The sequence below is a fragment of the Acyrthosiphon pisum genome, chromosome A1, assembly GCF_005508785.2.
Source record: "Acyrthosiphon pisum isolate AL4f chromosome A1, pea_aphid_22Mar2018_4r6ur, whole genome shotgun sequence".
Taxonomy (NCBI): domain Eukaryota; kingdom Metazoa; phylum Arthropoda; class Insecta; order Hemiptera; family Aphididae; genus Acyrthosiphon; species Acyrthosiphon pisum.
In genome coordinates this window covers 87,644,705-87,664,817 of record NC_042494.1, presented here as the reverse complement: position 1 = coordinate 87,664,817, position 20,113 = coordinate 87,644,705, and the positions used below count along the sequence as shown (strand labels likewise).

General features: G+C 30.6%; 1 protein-coding gene across 3 annotated transcripts in view; it reads right to left on the bottom strand.

Moving 5' to 3' along the window:
- LOC100570183 overlaps positions 1-20,113 on the bottom strand; it is a 174,258-nt gene continuing 154,145 nt past the window's right edge. For all 3 annotated transcript variants that reach the window (XM_029487695.1, XM_029487696.1, XM_029487698.1), the window contains exons 8-10: positions 9,974-10,057; positions 7,119-7,425; positions 1-261 (exon numbers count right to left, since the gene is read on the bottom strand). In XM_029487695.1, coding sequence (XP_029343555.1) covers positions 146-261; positions 7,119-7,425; positions 9,974-10,057 — 507 coding nt within the window. In that variant the 3' untranslated portion in view covers positions 1-145. The remainder of the gene's footprint in view (positions 262-7,118; positions 7,426-9,973; positions 10,058-20,113) is intronic.

The window sequence follows — 20,113 nt, the reverse complement described above, 5'->3', positions numbered from 1 at the left end:
AATAATGTTTCGTCACACAATAAACGTTAAAGTTATTTATATCAAAGAAAATATTATATAACGTATGTATTATCGCATATTAAATTATATAATAAGGCTATATTGGATGTGTAACACCGCGTAAAAATGTGCTCCCGAAACGCGTCTAGAGATCAGCTGTAAATTTTTTCGAACAATCTTGCGTGGATATCTGCAGCAGTTCGGCTTGCAAATGGCTTGACCGGTTGTCGGCGATCAGCTGATGCTGTTGACTCGATAATTCTGAAATAAACGCAAACGATATAATATAGGTACAGCACGTGAATTTTAATCTATATACGTATAAATAATGTAATTGGATATTTCCTGAAATATATATTTAATAATTGTTTAACAATATATAGCTGACCTCTTATTCAACACTAAATAATATAATCTTATTTATTCAATAAAAGGTTTTCACAATATTTGTAGTGGTGCAAGACATAAGCGCCAAAATGAGATAGGAAAAAAAAGTTGTATCGTACGAAAGCGCCAACATCCTATAGATACGTGTGTGCCATGACAATAGATATTAAATTTATTATTATTAACAATTATTATTTTAACAAATTATTGAAAATTTTTTATAAGTTCGAAAAAATCAACCAATTTATTAAAATTATAATTTATTAATTTATATTATATTTATTGACAATTTTTTATAAGATCGACATTTTTAAACAACTATTTACATAAGATATTAGTTTTGGCACAAAATATGTCATTTTTGTACCTTTGGTGCTTATGTCATATAGCCATTTGTAGGCGTTTGTATTTTATTTTTAACAAAGAATACAGACCATGGCCCAGAAATAAAATGTGCTGATAATATATTGTGTGTCCGCAAAAACAGGATACACTGTATATTTAAAATATCCATATTTACTCAGTACCCTATACCTAAATATATTTAAATTCTGTTTGCGGGACATCAAACTATACTATTGGATCATCAACCTCCAGCAGACAGAAATCTACAATATAAGTGTAGAGTATATCTACTGAGTGATCTATGTATAGGTAACTGAGTCATAGAGTGTACCGAATTTTCGCAGGCACGCGGTATAGTATACACAGCAGACTTCAGTAACATAATAATAAATTTGATGTATAAAATATAATAATAAGTAATAGTAAATATAACAGTAGCGAGGCCAAATTAATAAAGTTTATTAAGGATAATTAAAGTGAAATATTTAGAAAATTTCCTATAACGGTCGGTAAGGAATCAGGATTAAAGGGACTTTCCGCGTCTATTTAATGAGGAGCAATATTTCAGCCAATAATATGTATTCCAGTCGTCTTTAGACCTGTGTGTTAGTCTTAAATGATCATAATTTAGTTTCTATGTGACTGAACACGGGATTTGGGGGTAACTGCGCGTGCGCTGTAGGTGCTGTGTACATCATGACAGCAGCACCAGTAGATATAAAAACGAAAAGCGTAAATTGTTTGCTCAAAACGCGCTTCGTGTAGGTCTGTGGTCTGATTTTAATAACTTTTTTTCGTTAGAAACACAAAGTCTTCTTACATGGTGTATTTTATTTTAATGCGGCGTTGCAAAAAACAAATAATGAATATAAAAAAGATAAAAACTTTGTGAAATTTGGACACGCCCAAACTCTTGTCATATACGCCGTTTAGAAATAGAGGTTTGAAAATCCAAGTAGAATGCACCCTATAGAATATATTCCTGTTTCTGACAAAATAAAAGTTATTGAAATCAATAAACGAAGAGAACCACTCAATGAAGTCTTCCTTTTACCGCAAAAAAAAAAAAATGTTTTTATCCTTATTGGATCACTCTGCGAGACAGACGAGTTTTTCATGCAAGGCATGTTTTTGAACAAAGAGAACATCACACCCGCATGTGCAGTTGTCACAGCTTCCTACAAAAGTACCTACTACAAGGCTAAACGACGAGTATATTATAGACAATTCGCGTTCGGTAGAACGAATTTTACGTCGTTAGCTTTAATATTATAGTGAATTGACCAATTATCAAAGTTAAAAGTAAGAATACATTGTCAAATTTGATAAATTACTGGTCAATACTCAATTTTCACTGTATTATATTAAAGCAAACAACGCAAAATCCGTTAATATATGTTGAACATTAATATTGTAAGATGGCGACAGCACAATCGGATGTGACGTCCTCTAATAATATTTTAATATTTTACAGAGAATTGCTGGTCGTATTATCGGACAATCCGAAAATTTAACTACCATATATGCGCCAGATCTCCGAGACACACCGTCAGTACACACGGTATTGTTGGTAAGTTTTACTTAGCACATTATACAGGTGATTTTTTAAGCATGCTCACTCCCTTTTAGTTTTTTCCCTTTAATAGTAAGCTTGTTCATATTTTGATTTTTAGAATTTTTAAGTGTACTTGACCATTTTTTTTAAATTTATGATTTTTTTTTTGTATTACTTAAGAAGTGTCCTGTAGCGATACAAACTTCTGTTCTTTGAATGAGAACCCCTTCTTTTACCGAAATTATTTAACGGTAATAATCAAAAATTCTAATGTGTAGTTTCTGAGTTATTAAAATATTTATACCTACAAAGGATTATAAACCTGAAAAATAGTTTTACAAAAATATAAATTATATGTAATATTAAATGTATAGTATTTATTATGATTGGATAATTTTTAAAAACTATTTCTATTGATCCATTTTCAAATAAATTATCTAAACCCTAACTCTACTTAACCCATTACCATTACCTATTATCCTTAGTACACAAAGATATATAAAATTATTAGTTCGAATTTTTATTTAGATACATCATAATACTCGATAAAAATATCTGCTGAATAATATCAAGTGAAAAAAAAGGGGAGAAGGGGTTCCTATTTTAAACACATGACGTTTTTATTGTCACAGAATCATCTATGGTACAAACAATTTCAAGTATTCGAAAATATGGTCTTCAATAAGTGTATTTAAAAATTCCAAAATCAGAATTTGAATATATGCAATACACATAACCTTAGGCTTGAGCATATAAATAGGACGAGTATGCCTAAAAAATCACCCTAATAATAGCTACGATTTTATAAATATTGTAATTAAATAAAGCACATATAACGTAATTATGTTACCACGGTATAATAGGAACGGGTTTTTTTTATGATATTGTAATAATCAGTGGTGATTGGTGCGTAAACGATAACAATAAACTAGGTATATCATTCATAATAATTAAAGAACAAAGTTGTCGCTGTTCAACAAACGAACCTGGACGGCTGGACTACTTATATTTTATAATATATAATTATTACATGTAGCGCATAAATTTAGGTCAGTTTTGACCAAAGTCTAACAAACAAAATTCCGAAACTGTTCAGATTTCGAGTAGGTATGCAGACGTATAATTATATTATAATTTCACGCAGAACATACGTGCGACCGTGTGGGTCATGTTATAGCAATTTTACTGTATCGAACCTTAGAAGGTATAAAATATAAATATACACGCGCTGTAGGATTTATTACCCACGAATAAGTGTCTATAACCAGGTTATATGTAATTGTAATATATATTAGGTATATGTAGAACTAGAGTTGCAATGATACAAGTCTGTGGCCTGTCCGTGCCGGATGAAACCGAAATGCATTTCAATTTGTTTCCCTGCCCATCGAGAGTCGTAACCATATCACTCCACTTTATGCGAATAAAAAATAGATATGATAATATTATACAGGTAGGTGTATTACACAATATTGAGCAATTTATCGTGTCGATTACACGCAGGCCATGACGGTACTATAATATATTATATAATATTCCGTCAAAATAAATACACTAGCACGTGAAGTCGAAGGCTTTCGCGCATATAATTTTCCGTATAAAATATTATATAATAATAAATCACCTTCGTTTATTGGTTACGGAAAATCATTCGCGATCCCGTCACAACTACGCCATGTGGGTAAATATTGTGCACGAGGTGTCAGGGTCTTCCTGAATTTATGTCATCGATTCATCATTAGTATAAGAATATAATTTACTCATTGGCGAAGTGGGCCAAAATCGAAGTATTTTCAGGATAATGATATACACAGCGTCCACAGTTTAGTCGTATTCATCGACTCCTGTCACTTGTCAGTACCCGCTGGATATAAGAATATCTGCTGGTATGCGCGATAATACCTATTTCTACCTTCTATACTTCGTCATCTTCTTCTTCTTGTGGCTTTTGAGTTTTTGCCACCAATACAACATTGCACCACCTATTCGCCCTGTCATGTGCCCATAGACCTAAAAACTAATGGACAGCGCATTCCACTCTGCTCCTCTGCTCTACCCTCAATGCACGGGAATCATATTATAAGAGAAAGAACGAAGAGTGAAAAGAGAGAACGAACATAAAGTATTAATCATATAGACCTATAAACTAACAGTGTATTTCCCCCACGTTATCTTTTCTCTTTTATTCTATATCGTACCCCTGACCTCTCTCTCGAAGCGCTGTCTATTGGTTTATAGGTCTATGATGCATGTTACATGTACTTACCTACCATTTCTCTCCATAATTGTCAATTCTCATATTTTTTTTAGGCCTTGCTCGACTTAACGGATCCATTTTTTCCTAGGTCTTCCTCGGGGTCCGTTATGTTACTGATTTGACTGTATATTAATCTCCCCTATTCTTATAACGTGTCTAAGCTATTGTACGTTTTTGTAATAGAATTGAAATTTCGCATTTTCGATTTTATTCCACTTGACCGATTAAATTATTCTAGTTACCCAAACCAGCTGTAATATAAGCATCTTGGACTGCGTATTACCAAGTTAAGGTGGGCATATTTTTATATTTATGATATGATATGAAAACAATTTTCAAAAATGTTGGCGCCGTCCGAATTTTAACAGAGAGTGTCTTACGTTAAATGGATCACCCCGTATTATAGCAGTAACGATGTACGAAAGGAGTAAAAATACCGTCGCGATTACAAAAGTGTGTGCAGTTACTGAGGTACACAACAAACGAGGGATTTTCCTCTATGTGTGCACAACTGCAAAATAATAATGTATTATTACTACGAGATCGAGCATACGAGCGTGCACAGTTTACTGTTCGTTAAAAAAAATAAAGCCCGAATTCCCTTTTTACGTATAAAATTGTGTGCTTAAAATGCTTACATGGCACACTTGAAGTATTTACAAGCTTATAATGTAATCAAGACAAGATCTATACATATGGCAGCTGACTATTTTAACAGACAGCGCGGCTCGTCGATTGTTGGCTTTCGGGCGGTGAATATTTAATTTAATCAATTGTTTTATTCACATGAATCATAAAAAACGTGCAACAAAGGTAACTTTTACGTACTATTGTACGTACACGCGGGATGCACCTTTAAAGTGTGTACAACACCAATCATAGGCGTAATCTGGGGTAATTTTTTTTTTTTACTGTGGTAAAACTAAAAATCTATAACGTAAAATGACATTATTGGTCACTTGGTTAAATATCTGATTGAACATTTTCATTTCGTTTATCCGTCTCTACGTTGTCTTACAAATTAACATTTATAATTATTCAATAACATATGAGCTCTTTTCGCGTTCAGAAGTACCTAACAACTATTTAAAGTTTTCTATTATAAACACTATAATTGCACTATTACCACTATCCACCAAACAGCTGAATTATTTGAAGACAGCTCATCCAAAAATTACGACTTTATAGGCAATATTAATAATATCGTATTTAATAGTTTAATTGGTATAGTATAAGTTTACAATAATATGAAAAATTAAAATAAACGAAAACTTTGATCAAAAAATCGTTCACAATCGTTTAACACAGAGATCATGACACCGCAGTTTCTTTTTAACCTCTGGCTTGGGGTGGATTGCCAAGAACTACAGGTTGAGACATTACTTTTTCCGAGAATGTTTTGGGGATTGTTTAACGACTATAATATAATGTATAGTAACAAGTCGCGAATGTATGATTTTTTGGCTGTTTTCAGAAACAATCACTCGTTGTTTTCATTTGCAAGTCTACATGTAAACTGTGAATGGTGAAACATACGTTGCTGCATAATACATCTAATAATATTTTACTATTATATGAGTATGTACTATTGTACTTGAATAATAATTTTATCCAATCAACAATGCATTTCACCCTTATGCGTACATAATACGTACTTACTTTACGGTCTATACTCGAAATTATATATAAAGAAAAGAACCATAAATATCGGCCACTGTAAGATAACTATAATAATACATTGTAGACTCAGTGATTTTGTTCACTATTTTTTAGTGACCTAGAAAAGTTTTTTAAACAAATTTCTCACAAAATTTGAATTCATTAAAAAATAAAAGACAACATTTAAAAAAAATAAACGTTTTTTATTATTTATTTTTTATCATTATCGTCATCTATTAAGTTTTACTTTTTAGAATGGCCACATACATATATTTTACATTTAATATTAAAACGTGGACTTTATTTTCTAGAATAAATCTGAATTATTTTTATGTATGAAAATCGAATTTCAAATTCGTAGTTAATTACTTACATTATATAACCATATAAGTATTTACAGTTTTGATGAACGGAGTGAAGTGGGTCATAGGAGTATCTCTAAAAATGTATTTTTCGACTGCTCCGCTCATCGAATACATTAAATACTGTTATAATTTATTAGTATAATTGACTAAATGTTTAAACCGTATAGTGTATAGAAGATATATTCAGTTTTATAACAAAATCTCCCACTGTACACACTCAGCAGCAGCGTGATGTACAACTATAGTTTGCGGAACTACAGTTTAGAATTCCGGAAAAATGTGTATTATACCCCGTTATGCACTGATTTTTCAAAGTCATCGTGGAAATTTGTTAAATTTATATCACCAACAGTGATAGTAGGTCGTTATAGGTTATCGTTATTGCCTACACGTTGATTATATAATTATATTCGAAATCTTATGTTATAAAAGAAAACAATATAATATTTAAAAACTCCAATTTTAGCCGCTAGAATAACTCAACATATTGAGTTATTCTCGCATAGATCGTAACTCGTCCGCAGACAAGCTGCACCGGAGGTCGTATAACCTGCTGCCGTCGCGGTGCTCATCTGTTCGGGTGGTGGCGACGATCCTTGTTTCCAGTTCGCGTGCAACAGATCTGTGGACTTGAGGTTGGGCGTTTCGAAATCCGGGAACTGTACGTGTTTCCTGGAACCCCTGCGTGATCCAGAGGACGTCCCACCACCTGCCGCCAAAACCACCGAACCCGTGGTCGCGGTAACCGTAGTCTTCGTAGGACTCTGCGTGGGCGACGCCGGCTGCAGTGTGGCCGGTCGCCTGGAACTCAGGCAACTGGTGCCCGTCGGCTGGCACGTGTACCTCACCGGCGATATCTACATATAGTAATCACATTAAATATATTACTGTCGAGTTGAGATAAACTATACTTATAAGTATATACAGACAGAGTTAGGATTATGTGGCAGGTCGTAGGTAGGTCAGGTACCTCTTCTGAAGGTATATATACAATTTTCAAAAAAACAACACTTAAAATAATTTTAAAAAATCCAAAAAAATAGATTATTCAATATGAGTTATCGTAACACATTTGCGATTTATAACGGCACGATCGAGCGTGCACAACTGCAGTTTTATAATATTTAATTTTCTATACACCTAATAGTACCTAACCATCTTCTTTTATTTCTGCACTACCTATTATAGTCATAAATGAAAGATTTAAACCGTGAATTACATATAATAAAGTTTAGATAATTAAGAAAATTCCTGTACTTACGTCCTCAAAGTTTTAAATATTTTCAAACTTATTAATTTTTAAGCGTAGGCACTTTTTAAACATATAATTTATATAAATGGTTTTTCTTTTGTTTAAAATTAAAAACCATTTATATAAATTATATGTTTAAAAAATACCTACGCTTAAAAATTTGAAAATGTTCTCAGTATTAATTTCAATAGACAAGTAGTACGGACAAGTGTACTTAAGTACACCGGTGGCGACGAAAATTTAACGACTTCATAATAGGGTTTCGGCTTTTGAATGATTATCGCTTTGTTCGACTATTAATTATTAATATATATTTAATATAATTTAAATTTAAATTTGCTTATTGTTTTACAACATGGGCACGATGAAACCCATACAGCTGAAAGCATATTCACTACTAGAACTTATGAACTTATGAACTTGAATGATCACGTAAAAATCTTAAAATAAAATTAAAAACATCGAATTTTCGTGTAAAATGTATTTGATCGAGTTTATCGCAATGCGACTCGATGTGAGTGGGTTTGATATCTGTGTAAATATGCGAAATGTTGTGTACCTATATATATACTCTGGAACCTATACACTGGCTCACAGTCATTACCTATATACTTGCCTACTATACAGTACGAACGTGCCTTTTCACGACGCACAATTATTATTATTATTATTACGAAGGTACAAGTTTACAGTGACGCTGTTCCAATACTAATCGTTTTTCTGAATAAACAACAAACTTGCCGCAAACCTATACATTGGCGTGTATTTGCGTCTACAAATGTACTTTGTACGGAACACACAACGAAACAGATTATTAACATATACTGCAGTTCAAATACAATAATAGCGAAAGTTTAAATTAAACCTAACTCGATATTTATCGTGGCCTGTGTGTTATACGACGAACCCCCTCCCCCTTTAATTATTATACAGTTTTTCGTATCGTTATCGTATCGTATTTGTGAAAATAATATTATAAACTTTTGATTTTCGTGGTAAAATAATCCCCATAGTTGTGTGGCGAAATAAAGCGACACAGGTGTCGATTATTTATATTGAGCATTACTTTCTGTTCAGGAAAAAGTTTAAAGTAAATATTATTATGGTCAATGATTTTTTTTAAAATTTTCCACGGTGGATTCAAAAATGTGAACGTTCTATTCCGGAACCGCATAAATAGTATCAGATGGGAGAGGGTTGGTAAATATTCATGCTAAATCATAAATACCTGTACAATAACAAAAAAAAAAACAAAGCCCAATTAATATACAATAACTGATGTTATTATGTTTAAATGCGCAGAAACTTGTATGATTATAATTTATATAATATTATAACAAGGTTTTTTTTTGTTATTCTGAAGAGATTACATGCTAAGTACACCTACTGATCATAAAGCATTGAATAAAATACGATTCGTATTATTATTATAATGGAAAATAATACATGGTTTTATATCACAAAGGATCTCTGAAAATTACGTTGGATTATTACCATTCGGGAGTATGTACCAATATAGAGATTTAGGTAAATTAAATTTGTATTCGAAATAAAACCTAAAAACATTATAATAATATTATCTTCGTTAGGTTAAGTGAAATCCCATAAGAATTATAATACCACGTTTTGTGTATTATGTTCACCCAAACACTAAAATAAAGATAAATTGTGGTGCAATAAAATACATTAAATTAGAAAAGACATGCAGTGGCATATAAAAGTGTGCATTATGCATGACAATAAATATAAATTCTAACCGAAACCACATAATTAATTCTCTTTTACACCTTTTGTATTTTATACAATTTGTATAATAATATAACAAAAAGTTAATGTAGGTAGAAGTTACCTATATTTAAAATTTTATAATTAAAATTTGGGATTTATATTTGTTTGACCTTTGTTATACTGTCATGAAAAATAATTATGCGTTTAAAAATATTCAACTTTGTGTGGATAAGTTTTGAAGGGAATAAAGTTTCGTCATAATATTCGTTCGAAACGTTTTTAAACCATAGAAATAAACGATATATGTGTACAACTATAATCTATATATTATTATATTTAATACACTATCAACTTTTGTTTTAACGTATCTATAACATTTATAAGTAATTATAAACTTTTAGAGTTAATATGCTTTGAATGTTTACCTTCAAGGTTTGTTCAAAACGGGCAGTACCTCTGCCCGCCATTAGTTCTTGATATTGCGATATCACACAAAGTACCGCGTACAGCTATAAAATACAAAATAATTATATTATTGTAAACGATATTACCTGCGATCGTATAATATTTTAATTAATTAATATATAAAAATCTCGTGTTACGGTGTTAGTGTTCGAACTCCTCCGAAACTGCTTGACCGATTTTAATGACATTTTTTTTGTATATTTGGTAGGCATGAGGACAGGTCCTAAAGTATTTTTCACCTTCATAGGTCTAATCCGGGGAGGTGCTCAAACGGGGATTTTGAGATTTACGGTGGACATTTTTGTTTATAAATGGTCGCTATTGGTTGTAGGAGAAATAATTAGTAGAATTTAGTAGTTATTTATTATTGGTGGCCGGCCATTGTATATTTATTTTAAATCAAATTTTTGAACATAGCCTACCAGGGCGGCTAAGTTGCATTCATTGCAGTGAGTTACACTTAAAATAATCTGAACAATCATCATTTTTTAAGAGTTGACATTTTTTACGAGCAACAAAGTGCACGGGATCAACAAGTATTATTATACATCATATATTACATTATTGGCCATTGGAGAAAACCGGTAGACATGAGAGCTATAAGCTTATACGAACTATAAAATAATATGCAGTTGAATTATTGGTATCTAAAAGACCAATTTTATGTTGCACAACACTTGATGTCTTATCAAAATTACAAAGCAAAAACACATTTATTTATGAATTATTTTCTTTGAAACTCGAAATTAAGGACATCTCATGAGGACATAATTAATTTTACAATGGAAGAAATAAGTAGAATATAATATCTATAAATATAGCCAAGAAAATTGAAAATGATTTTAAGTGGCAATTACACATATGCAATACATGGATGTCATAAGAATCTAAAATAGGTACATGGAATAGGTATATATATTATAATAGTTACCAAGTTACTTATACTTTATAGTATTGCATAAGTTTAGTTGCATATGATTATGATTATGATCATAAATTTATTTTACATAATATTAGAAACTATAATATAGGTACCTGATACATAAAGTTGTATAAAATGTTTGTATATACTTTTCTGTAAAAATTAAAAACGTATATCTACCTAGGTGTTAAAAATAATACACAAATTTAAATAGATCATCAATATAATATACACGTATTATCATTGAGTATATAGATATATACTATTGACAGTTCTGGTGAACATTACGTATTATAACATAGGCAAGATGTCTCTCTATACTATCTATACTCAATGGTATTGTATTATTTATTAACAGCTCAGTGCTTTAATATTATTGACAGTTATTATATGTCTGGTCAATAGAGTATAATAATATGCCTACGCGCCGTCATCGTACGCACGACGATTGGAAGATAAATTACTATCACTGATATCGTATAATATATATATATATATATGTATATATATTATTTATTAAAGCCTCGGCGTCTACGTCCATTGACTGCAACGACTTTATAAAGGTTCGCATTTTATCTTAAATTAGGTACATTAATATTAATATACAATTGGTTACAAATCACAAATCACAAATCACAAATCACAAATCAATCTGCAGAAGATTGATTAAATTGGTCTTAATTATAAAGGTTATTGTGTTTATATGTAGTTGTCTGCGGATGAGGAGCTTCTGGAAGAACGTTTGGTGCTCCTGCTTATACCTAGTTGTTTCGATGTCAACAGGTAGTATATTATACGCCCACCACGTGAAAATACGTGGAAATTTATTTCGTAACTGCATTGTTATTTAGGTAAATACTATAATATAAGTATACGGGAACTCGTAGTTAACGCCAGTATTATAATACATAGGTAATAATATTCTCGTTTTGACTGTTTTGAGGGTTTACCATGCATCGCGTCATGCAGCCCGGGGTGGTTAAAACCTATGCCATTTTTCAATTTTTGGTTGACACACCTACAGCTTTGATACGCGTAAATTGTATCATATTAATTAAGTATAGCGTGGAGGGGGTGGGTGTTAGGGCAGCTCGGCGTCTCAGAGCGTGAGTAGCTGATTAAATATTATGTACGAAGGGTACTGCGTAGTTTCCAACTTTCGATGGGTCGGTGGGTGGCGTGGGTGGGTTGGTTGACGCGAAAGTCGCTGGGTAATCATTGAAATTGTGTGCCTGTGTGTATGTGCCACACCGTTGTGAGAAACTCAACGTGGGCTTTATTATTATTTTTTATTTCTATGCGGAGCGGAAAGCTATTGATTTATAATAATAATATTGTTATTGTGTATTATATAGGTACCTACGCGTTTACATAATAATATTTTATCACAATAATTTTTTTTTCTCTCAGAACAAACTCCTCCGAGTGGAAAACACATGCTCCAGCATTTTAGTGTACAATAAATAACAATATATATTATAGGTACATAATTAGATCGATAATATTATAATGCTTTGCCGCTTTGGTCGCGTATATGTATAATAGTTTCAGTGAATAAAAAAAATGCTACGAAAAAAAAAACTTCATTATAGAAACAGCTTCACTCAGAAACACGGTTCTGCGAACAATTTTAACGATTATATCGGTATACAGTGTGCACCATTTTCTGGGTAAATGCACCTATTTTTAATGGAGGATGATATGGAAAAACTTACTAAAAAGATATGACCACGGAGCTGTATGTAGCCCAAGTCACAACAATGGCAAAGAATATATACCTACATTGAGCCTCAATAAGTATACAATTTTTTATAATGCCTCACATTTTAACAACTTTCATTTTTTATAAAAGTATATAGGTACATATTTTTCTTGATTTCTGAGCTATACGACACATCGAGAACGTATATTCGGGACCAATAACCGTTAGGTGCTATTCGCCATATAGATGGTTAACTGCAATGTTAACTCATTGACACGATTCTGAAAAACGACGTTAAATTATAGGAAATATAATACCTAAGTCACGTTCATAGATATATAATCAACAACTAGATAGCCATGTAGCCGTCTTTTACTTATCATTGAAGTCGGCCGCCATTTACAAAACAGACAATGTTTACAAAATAATATTATCACAGCATATAATATGTTTATTAATAAATGTAAATTAAATGCGTAAACATTTCCTGCTTTATAAATGGTTGCCGACTTCAACCTTGGTCAAAACTGTAGTATATAGACGGCTATCTAGTTTTTGTATATATCTATGATATATATATTGACGGTCACGTCTAGTGGCGTATTTACGGGGAACGGGGAGAAGGGATCAAGGGGACCACCCCCCCCCCCCCCATAGGCTGTATATAACATGCACAATTTTTCGGAGTCCTAACTTAAGGTCTCTAGCTTTAAAAGCGAGGCTACTGAATAAAATCATATACCCTCCCATGACAAAAACCTAAATACGCCATCAGGTCACGTTGTAGAAAATATACTCCTTACTCCAGTCATGTCATAATGTTTCTATTAGAAAGGCTTCAGTCTTTTCATGCACAAAAATGTACTGTGGTTTGGTGCCTGACTTCAGTCATTGATGTGCTCTGAGTGTCAGCACCGGCTGGTGGAATTTGATCCCGGATGAGTGACCACCCGGGTTTTTAGTGGAAAATCCTTGCCACACATACACATGTTCTAAACTAACTGTACCCTCCCCCACAGTAATAAAACCTACTAAATGACCCAGGATAATAACCTCAGCCTTAGCCCTTAATAATAAAAAAAAATTGTACACCCAGTAATCGACGTAGATACACGGGAGTATGATGTATAATAATCATACCGGATTGTTCGGTACAAATTTGTTTCTACATGATTACTATATTATTGAAACAATACGTTTTATTAACAAAATTGTTTATTAAACACAAGTCGATAATGTTTTAAATAATTCATAAATTGCTTTCAGTATTGTAGCCACGTTATCAAAGTTCGCAGTCAACGACTGTTTGAACCACCAAATATCAACATTATTATGATTATAAGATAGATAGGTAGATAGATAGATAGATAGATAGATAGATGACCTTCCCATGATCTTTTTTAAAATATTTCTAATGGGTAACCAGCTATATATAGGTATATAGGTATACAACGGTAACCATAATTTATATTTTTTATGATCAACTATAATAGTGTTTGAGTTCAAAAATCAGCTATACATCCTTCCCATGACAAAATCATTGAATCGCCTAAAAGACGATTAAAGAAAAGATATTATCAGCTACATATATTGTTTACAAAACGTACAGTCAATCCAATACGCGTGTAAAAATAACAATGGATGTATGAGGTGATTTTCGTATACGGGCTTAATCATTTTCAGCAGCGGTAATAAAATTTCAACCTATATACCTACACTGCGGTAGATATTTTTAGGTAGGTAGGTCGTTTATTTATGACCGAACACAATATCGCCACCACATGCGTATTATATAATATCATATATTATTATAACTTTGTATATTATGCAAATTTCCACGTCTACCGATATACGTAATGTCATAATATTATGATATAGTAGTCGAATAGAGATCCGACCATTCTGTCCCTCCTTATATATAATTATTTTAATTTCCGATCGAATATTAAAGTACCAAATAACAATAACAGTTTCCCGAGACTGTTGAAAATGTTCCGACGCTGTAATTTAATGTATTCGGTTCGGTATCGACACGTCGCCACCGCCGATGGTACATAAAATCGAATCATCTTACCCAATGTTTATTACGTCGGTATAACACATATTACACTTAGGTCCAATATGTTATTATAACAATATTATGTTGAATGTGTAAAACGTCGCTTTAACATATATTTCAATATTTCTAGAAGTATAGGGGTGGTTTGGGTTAAAAACTAACTGTTGACAAATTGCAGTAGTATATATAGAAATAATTTTTGGGGTGGGCTATAGTAGATAGAAATTAGCAAGTGATCTATTACTTGGAGGATACTGTCTACTATATATATTATAACAGTTTGGTTCTATTAATATATTTGTATTTGTTATTTTTCAACAGGCTATGAAATATATTGTTGTTCTATTTAAAAAGACTGTAATTTCGGGGGGAGGGAGCTGACAAATTGTATCTGAAATGTTTTATTACTTTATTAACGGACATTTTGTTATTATTTAACAATTTTTGGGGAAAAAAAATTCAATAATTCAATGAATCCTATACCTTTTAGCAAAATATCGACAAGCTGCTTATAGTTGCCCATTTCTTCAAACATAGGTAAACTGGTAAAGTAAGATTAAGGGTTCGAGAAACTCGATATAATGTCTGATTTTTAAGAGACTCTTTTTATTTTAATTAATAATATATAATTATAGACTCAAATTACATTTATTTTATATTAATAAAAACAAAACACTATCCAAAAATAATAATGGGTACCTATATTATTATTATGTAAATCGTTGTCTTCAAAATTAAATCTATGTGAATTATAAATAATATTATATAAATGTAAATAGGTATTCTATGAACTTTCTTGATACTATGTCAAATGTACACTGATTTATTTTATTTTTATATTACCAACGAACAATATTACTTTTCTTGATAATAAATAATAATCTTTATAATATTTTAAATATTTTAAATGTTGTCATCGTACGGCTTTAATAACTCATATTGAATTCATTTCTAATAATAGAAAAGGGGGAAAGTAGGTACCTAACCACTTTGCTCTAAAGTAAGTATTGAATGCACCTTGTCATTGAGTACCTAAGTCACTGTAATGTTTGTGTTAAGTACTTAAGTTTTAATTCAATAAATTATATGATGAAAAATCATTGCATACGAAATTTCTGAGCGATATGAGCCTATATTATATTACTAAGTATATTTTTACGATACATTTACATTCGTTATAATGTTATATAGTAATTTATTTTGGAATTAGTAATAATATGGAGTAAAAATTCTTAATGTTGGCATAAAACATTGTTTTTTATTTGTATTATTAATACTTAATTATTATATGATCTAATAAAATATAACAGTTGACTATTATTTGTTCATTCTCTATATATAAACTCATCAACTGCCTACTTTACAATAAAAGTTATACCAATAGATTCCTTGATACTCTGGGAGAGTCTGTAGCTTCGTTTTTCAAACTTTATGGTTATAGGGTGGCTCACACATGCATTTGGGTTCAGCTCAGGTACTGTTTATTAATATATGGTTGCCATTGATTAAAGATGATAAAATAGTTATTATGATTGAGGATAATTATCTGTATTTTATTATATTTTGTATTAAATTGCATGGTAAAAGTTATTATAATATATATAATATTATATAACTGCGTATAGCTGAGGCTTAGAGTCAACCCAGGGGTGGCTCCAGGAGGTCCTAGAGGACACGGGCTCCAAGCTAAATTTCCAAACAACTTTCTATTGTTAAAAATAAAATTACAAAAATATCATATATATATCAATATATATTATAATATCGACATTTTTTGAAAATGATGGGTGTTGCTCTGCTTTACAGTAGGTTACTAGTGGGTCACTGAAATGGATGATGTTATATTTGAATCCAATGATGTAATATCATTGTATACAAAAAAGATAAGCGAAGACGGTCAGTTAGCCTATGATATATTTGATAATATTATTGTAAATAAAGTCATTTATGAGGAACCTTGTTTTAGATTTTTAATCATAGCCCATAGGTAACCTATAAAAGTTTAACATTTTAAAACCTACAAACATTTTTATATTTGATACATTTTGTCAAAATTCTAACTTAAAATGCGTATACAAATATATTGTAACAATATATATCAGGAGCCTTGTATTAAATTATATCGATTTTACAATAAAATGATTTTTTTTTCATAAAACAGTAAAATGTCTTTAATAGTGTAATGTATCATATTGATATATTATTATGCATACGTTTGGGAATTGGATATTTATATAATATTATAATGTAATGAGTATAATAGTGAATGAAAAGAAGATTTTACATTACTCGGTCGATCTGTTATATTATTTTTAAAGCACAAAAGCCATTTATTGTAAGCAATTTAAATTCTATGGGTCATGGGATATGATCTGATAAGTAAAATATTAAAATAACTATAATTACAATTTGATTAGTAAGGTTTTAGCAGCTGTAATTAATAATACAAACTGAAATTAATAAAATATAAAGATGTCTAATCTAAACCATATAATTCATAATATTATTTATAATATAATAGATGTAGGTAAACAAAAAGGAAATATAACATTTTTTTTTTATCAGTGTATTCTAGACTTTTTGTAACTTATCTTATTATTTTATTTCTTGAATTAGTACTAAATATTTTACATTTAATTAATTGATGATTGGTAAAAATGCATAATTCACTTGGATGAATATAACATTATTGAATTGCTTAAATCGATTTCAATTGAACATTACGCTACAATAATCTTAAATTGCATTTCTGGAATAAATTTATTTCGAAACTTATATTTTTCATGTAAATGTAAAAAAAAAACGTAGAACACAATAAGCACTAATAAACATTATTCATGAAAGTATTTAACATATTTATTATAAATGTTTATTAAAAGTGTATATTAAAAGAGCCACTATATAATTTTCTACGGGAATTAACAAATAGTTATATCTAAAAATGTATTGCACTATAAATTATTATTTATTACTATATTTTGTTTTGTACATGACCACTTTTCGATAAAAACAGAACTTTTAACATTTTTTTTTTTAAAAAGTTTATTTAAAATATATTTTAGTTTTGATGACACGAATACATTCACACTCAGTGATATCACCTGGGAGCTGTTGATTTTACAGAACTAGAGTAGGTCACTAGGCCAGCATATTTTTACCTATTTCTTAGGATTTTTGGGGGTGGTGCTGGAGTTAACAAGTTTGATTAGTATTTTGACGACTTTGGAAAATTGAGGTATATAGTGAATTAGTGTCGCTAGCTAATTTAGTGTTTGAATTTTGCGGTCTTTGTGAAGATTATTATTAGTTTTTGTTATGTATACCATAATGGAGCGGAGACAATTTGACGAGTATCATAAGCGCAAAAATTTAATAAAGAAAAGGGGCATTTCGCTACCTCATGAATTGAAACTCCGGTCAGTTGAAAGATAACTCAAATACTTTCAATACATTAAAAAATATAGTCAATTTAAGGTATTTTAGAGATGAGAATTTTCCAATATATTTTTTATGTATGTAGCGAATAACAGTGAGATTTAATGCACGATTTTATTTATTTTTCTGTAATTTATAATATGGTAATGAACTTTAAAGACGTTAAAATATAATTTGCTTTCGTCTTATATGGTATATAGAATTTTGAATATTGTAATTTGCAATTTCCTGAACGTGAAATCTAATAGAACCTTACCGCCACGATCATTTAGAAAACTAATTATATTGCCTATTAAAATATGACGGAAAAACTGGCCGCAAACATTTTTTTCTTCTTCTAAATGTTCAGGGTTTATATAGGTACATTATTACAGTGAAAATTAATCAATTTCGCAAATTCAATGAAGCTCCCGTTTATTTTACTAAAGACTGAGGATTGGTTCACTTGTTGGAAAATTAATATTTCATAAAAATTGATTTAGTGTTATGTTATTATAATTTTTTTTTTTAAATTTAATAACTGTAATCTGAAATCGGTGTTATAGTTAGAGTTGGTAGTGGATTAATTTTAATACAAATATACAATACATATTTTATAACACATTAGACTACGTATTTTGCGATTTTTTAATGCAATCATTCCGGTCTCAAAACTGAAATTAAAAATATCGGTATTTGAACCGGAACCATTTGAAAATCTTCATACGATTACGAGAAAACTTTTTCGATTTTCTTAGAAATCTAAACAGTAACCGGTACCGATATTTGTTGGTAGAGATTTTTTTGAGTTTTTTTCGGTTTCAATATTATTCAACTATTTTATTTTCATTATAAATAATAATTGTTGTTTTAAATGTATACATAGATTTATAATTTTCTATTTTTTTTTCTATATTTTCTATATTATAATCTATAAAAGTTTCGGAAAACGATAAAATATGAGCAGTTGCTAGTTATCAAAATTTTAATACATTTGTGTTTACTCGTTCGTTTTAGTCATCGACACATCGTTATGAATATTCTTCTACAGTTTATTTGGATTTTAGACGATTGCGTCTAGTGACGTGATGATTCATAACAATTGTTTTAATGATTATTAAAACGATCATAAATACCCACCAGTATAAGTTGTTATCAGATTGTGACATGGACTAATAAATATATACGACTATTTACTTATTTATAATTATATATTTTACATACACATTACATAATGCATGCTTAATAATTTACAAATAGTTTCAAATAAACTGAATTTATCCAGAGCCCACTTACTCGAGGGGGGTTTTGAGTGGCCTTAAAATTGTTACAATTTCATAAAATTATATTCAAACAATACGTCGTTCATTCCCTTTCACCATAGTAAGTGTGCTATTGATCATGATGGTTATTAATAATAAACTGCACTAATTTCCCCACTGAACCTGTTGTTTGCGATAATTTTAAATAGGCATTTTCTATTATCTCAATTCCATCGGATAAAGGCATATTTGTTGCTTCAAGGCGAGTGATTACATCGGGCAAAAATCCAAAGTTTGATTTTATGTATACTAGATTTGAAGCAACGTTTGGATCACTTAAGTACTTTTGAGAGTTTTCAACACTAACAGAATCTTTTTCATCAAACGATGTAATAATATCTTGTATTAGTTCATAATTAACGCAATAATATATAGCTGCTTTCATCCAGGTTCCCCATCTTGTTATGATTGGTTATGGGGGGAGTGATAAGAGTGGCGCTTTTTCTTTAAAACAATTAATGCGATATGGAGACTTGCAAAATACTTTCTTCAGGTTTGCTATAATTTTATCAACTTTTGAGTAATGCCCTCTAATTTGTTCAGCAACTCGATGAAATGCGTGAACAATACATGTAACGTGAATCATTTTCGTATAAAATATATTAAGCGATTTTCCCGCTTTAACCATGTATGGTGCCGCATCGCTTAGAAATAATAAAATATCATCATGTCGTACACCTT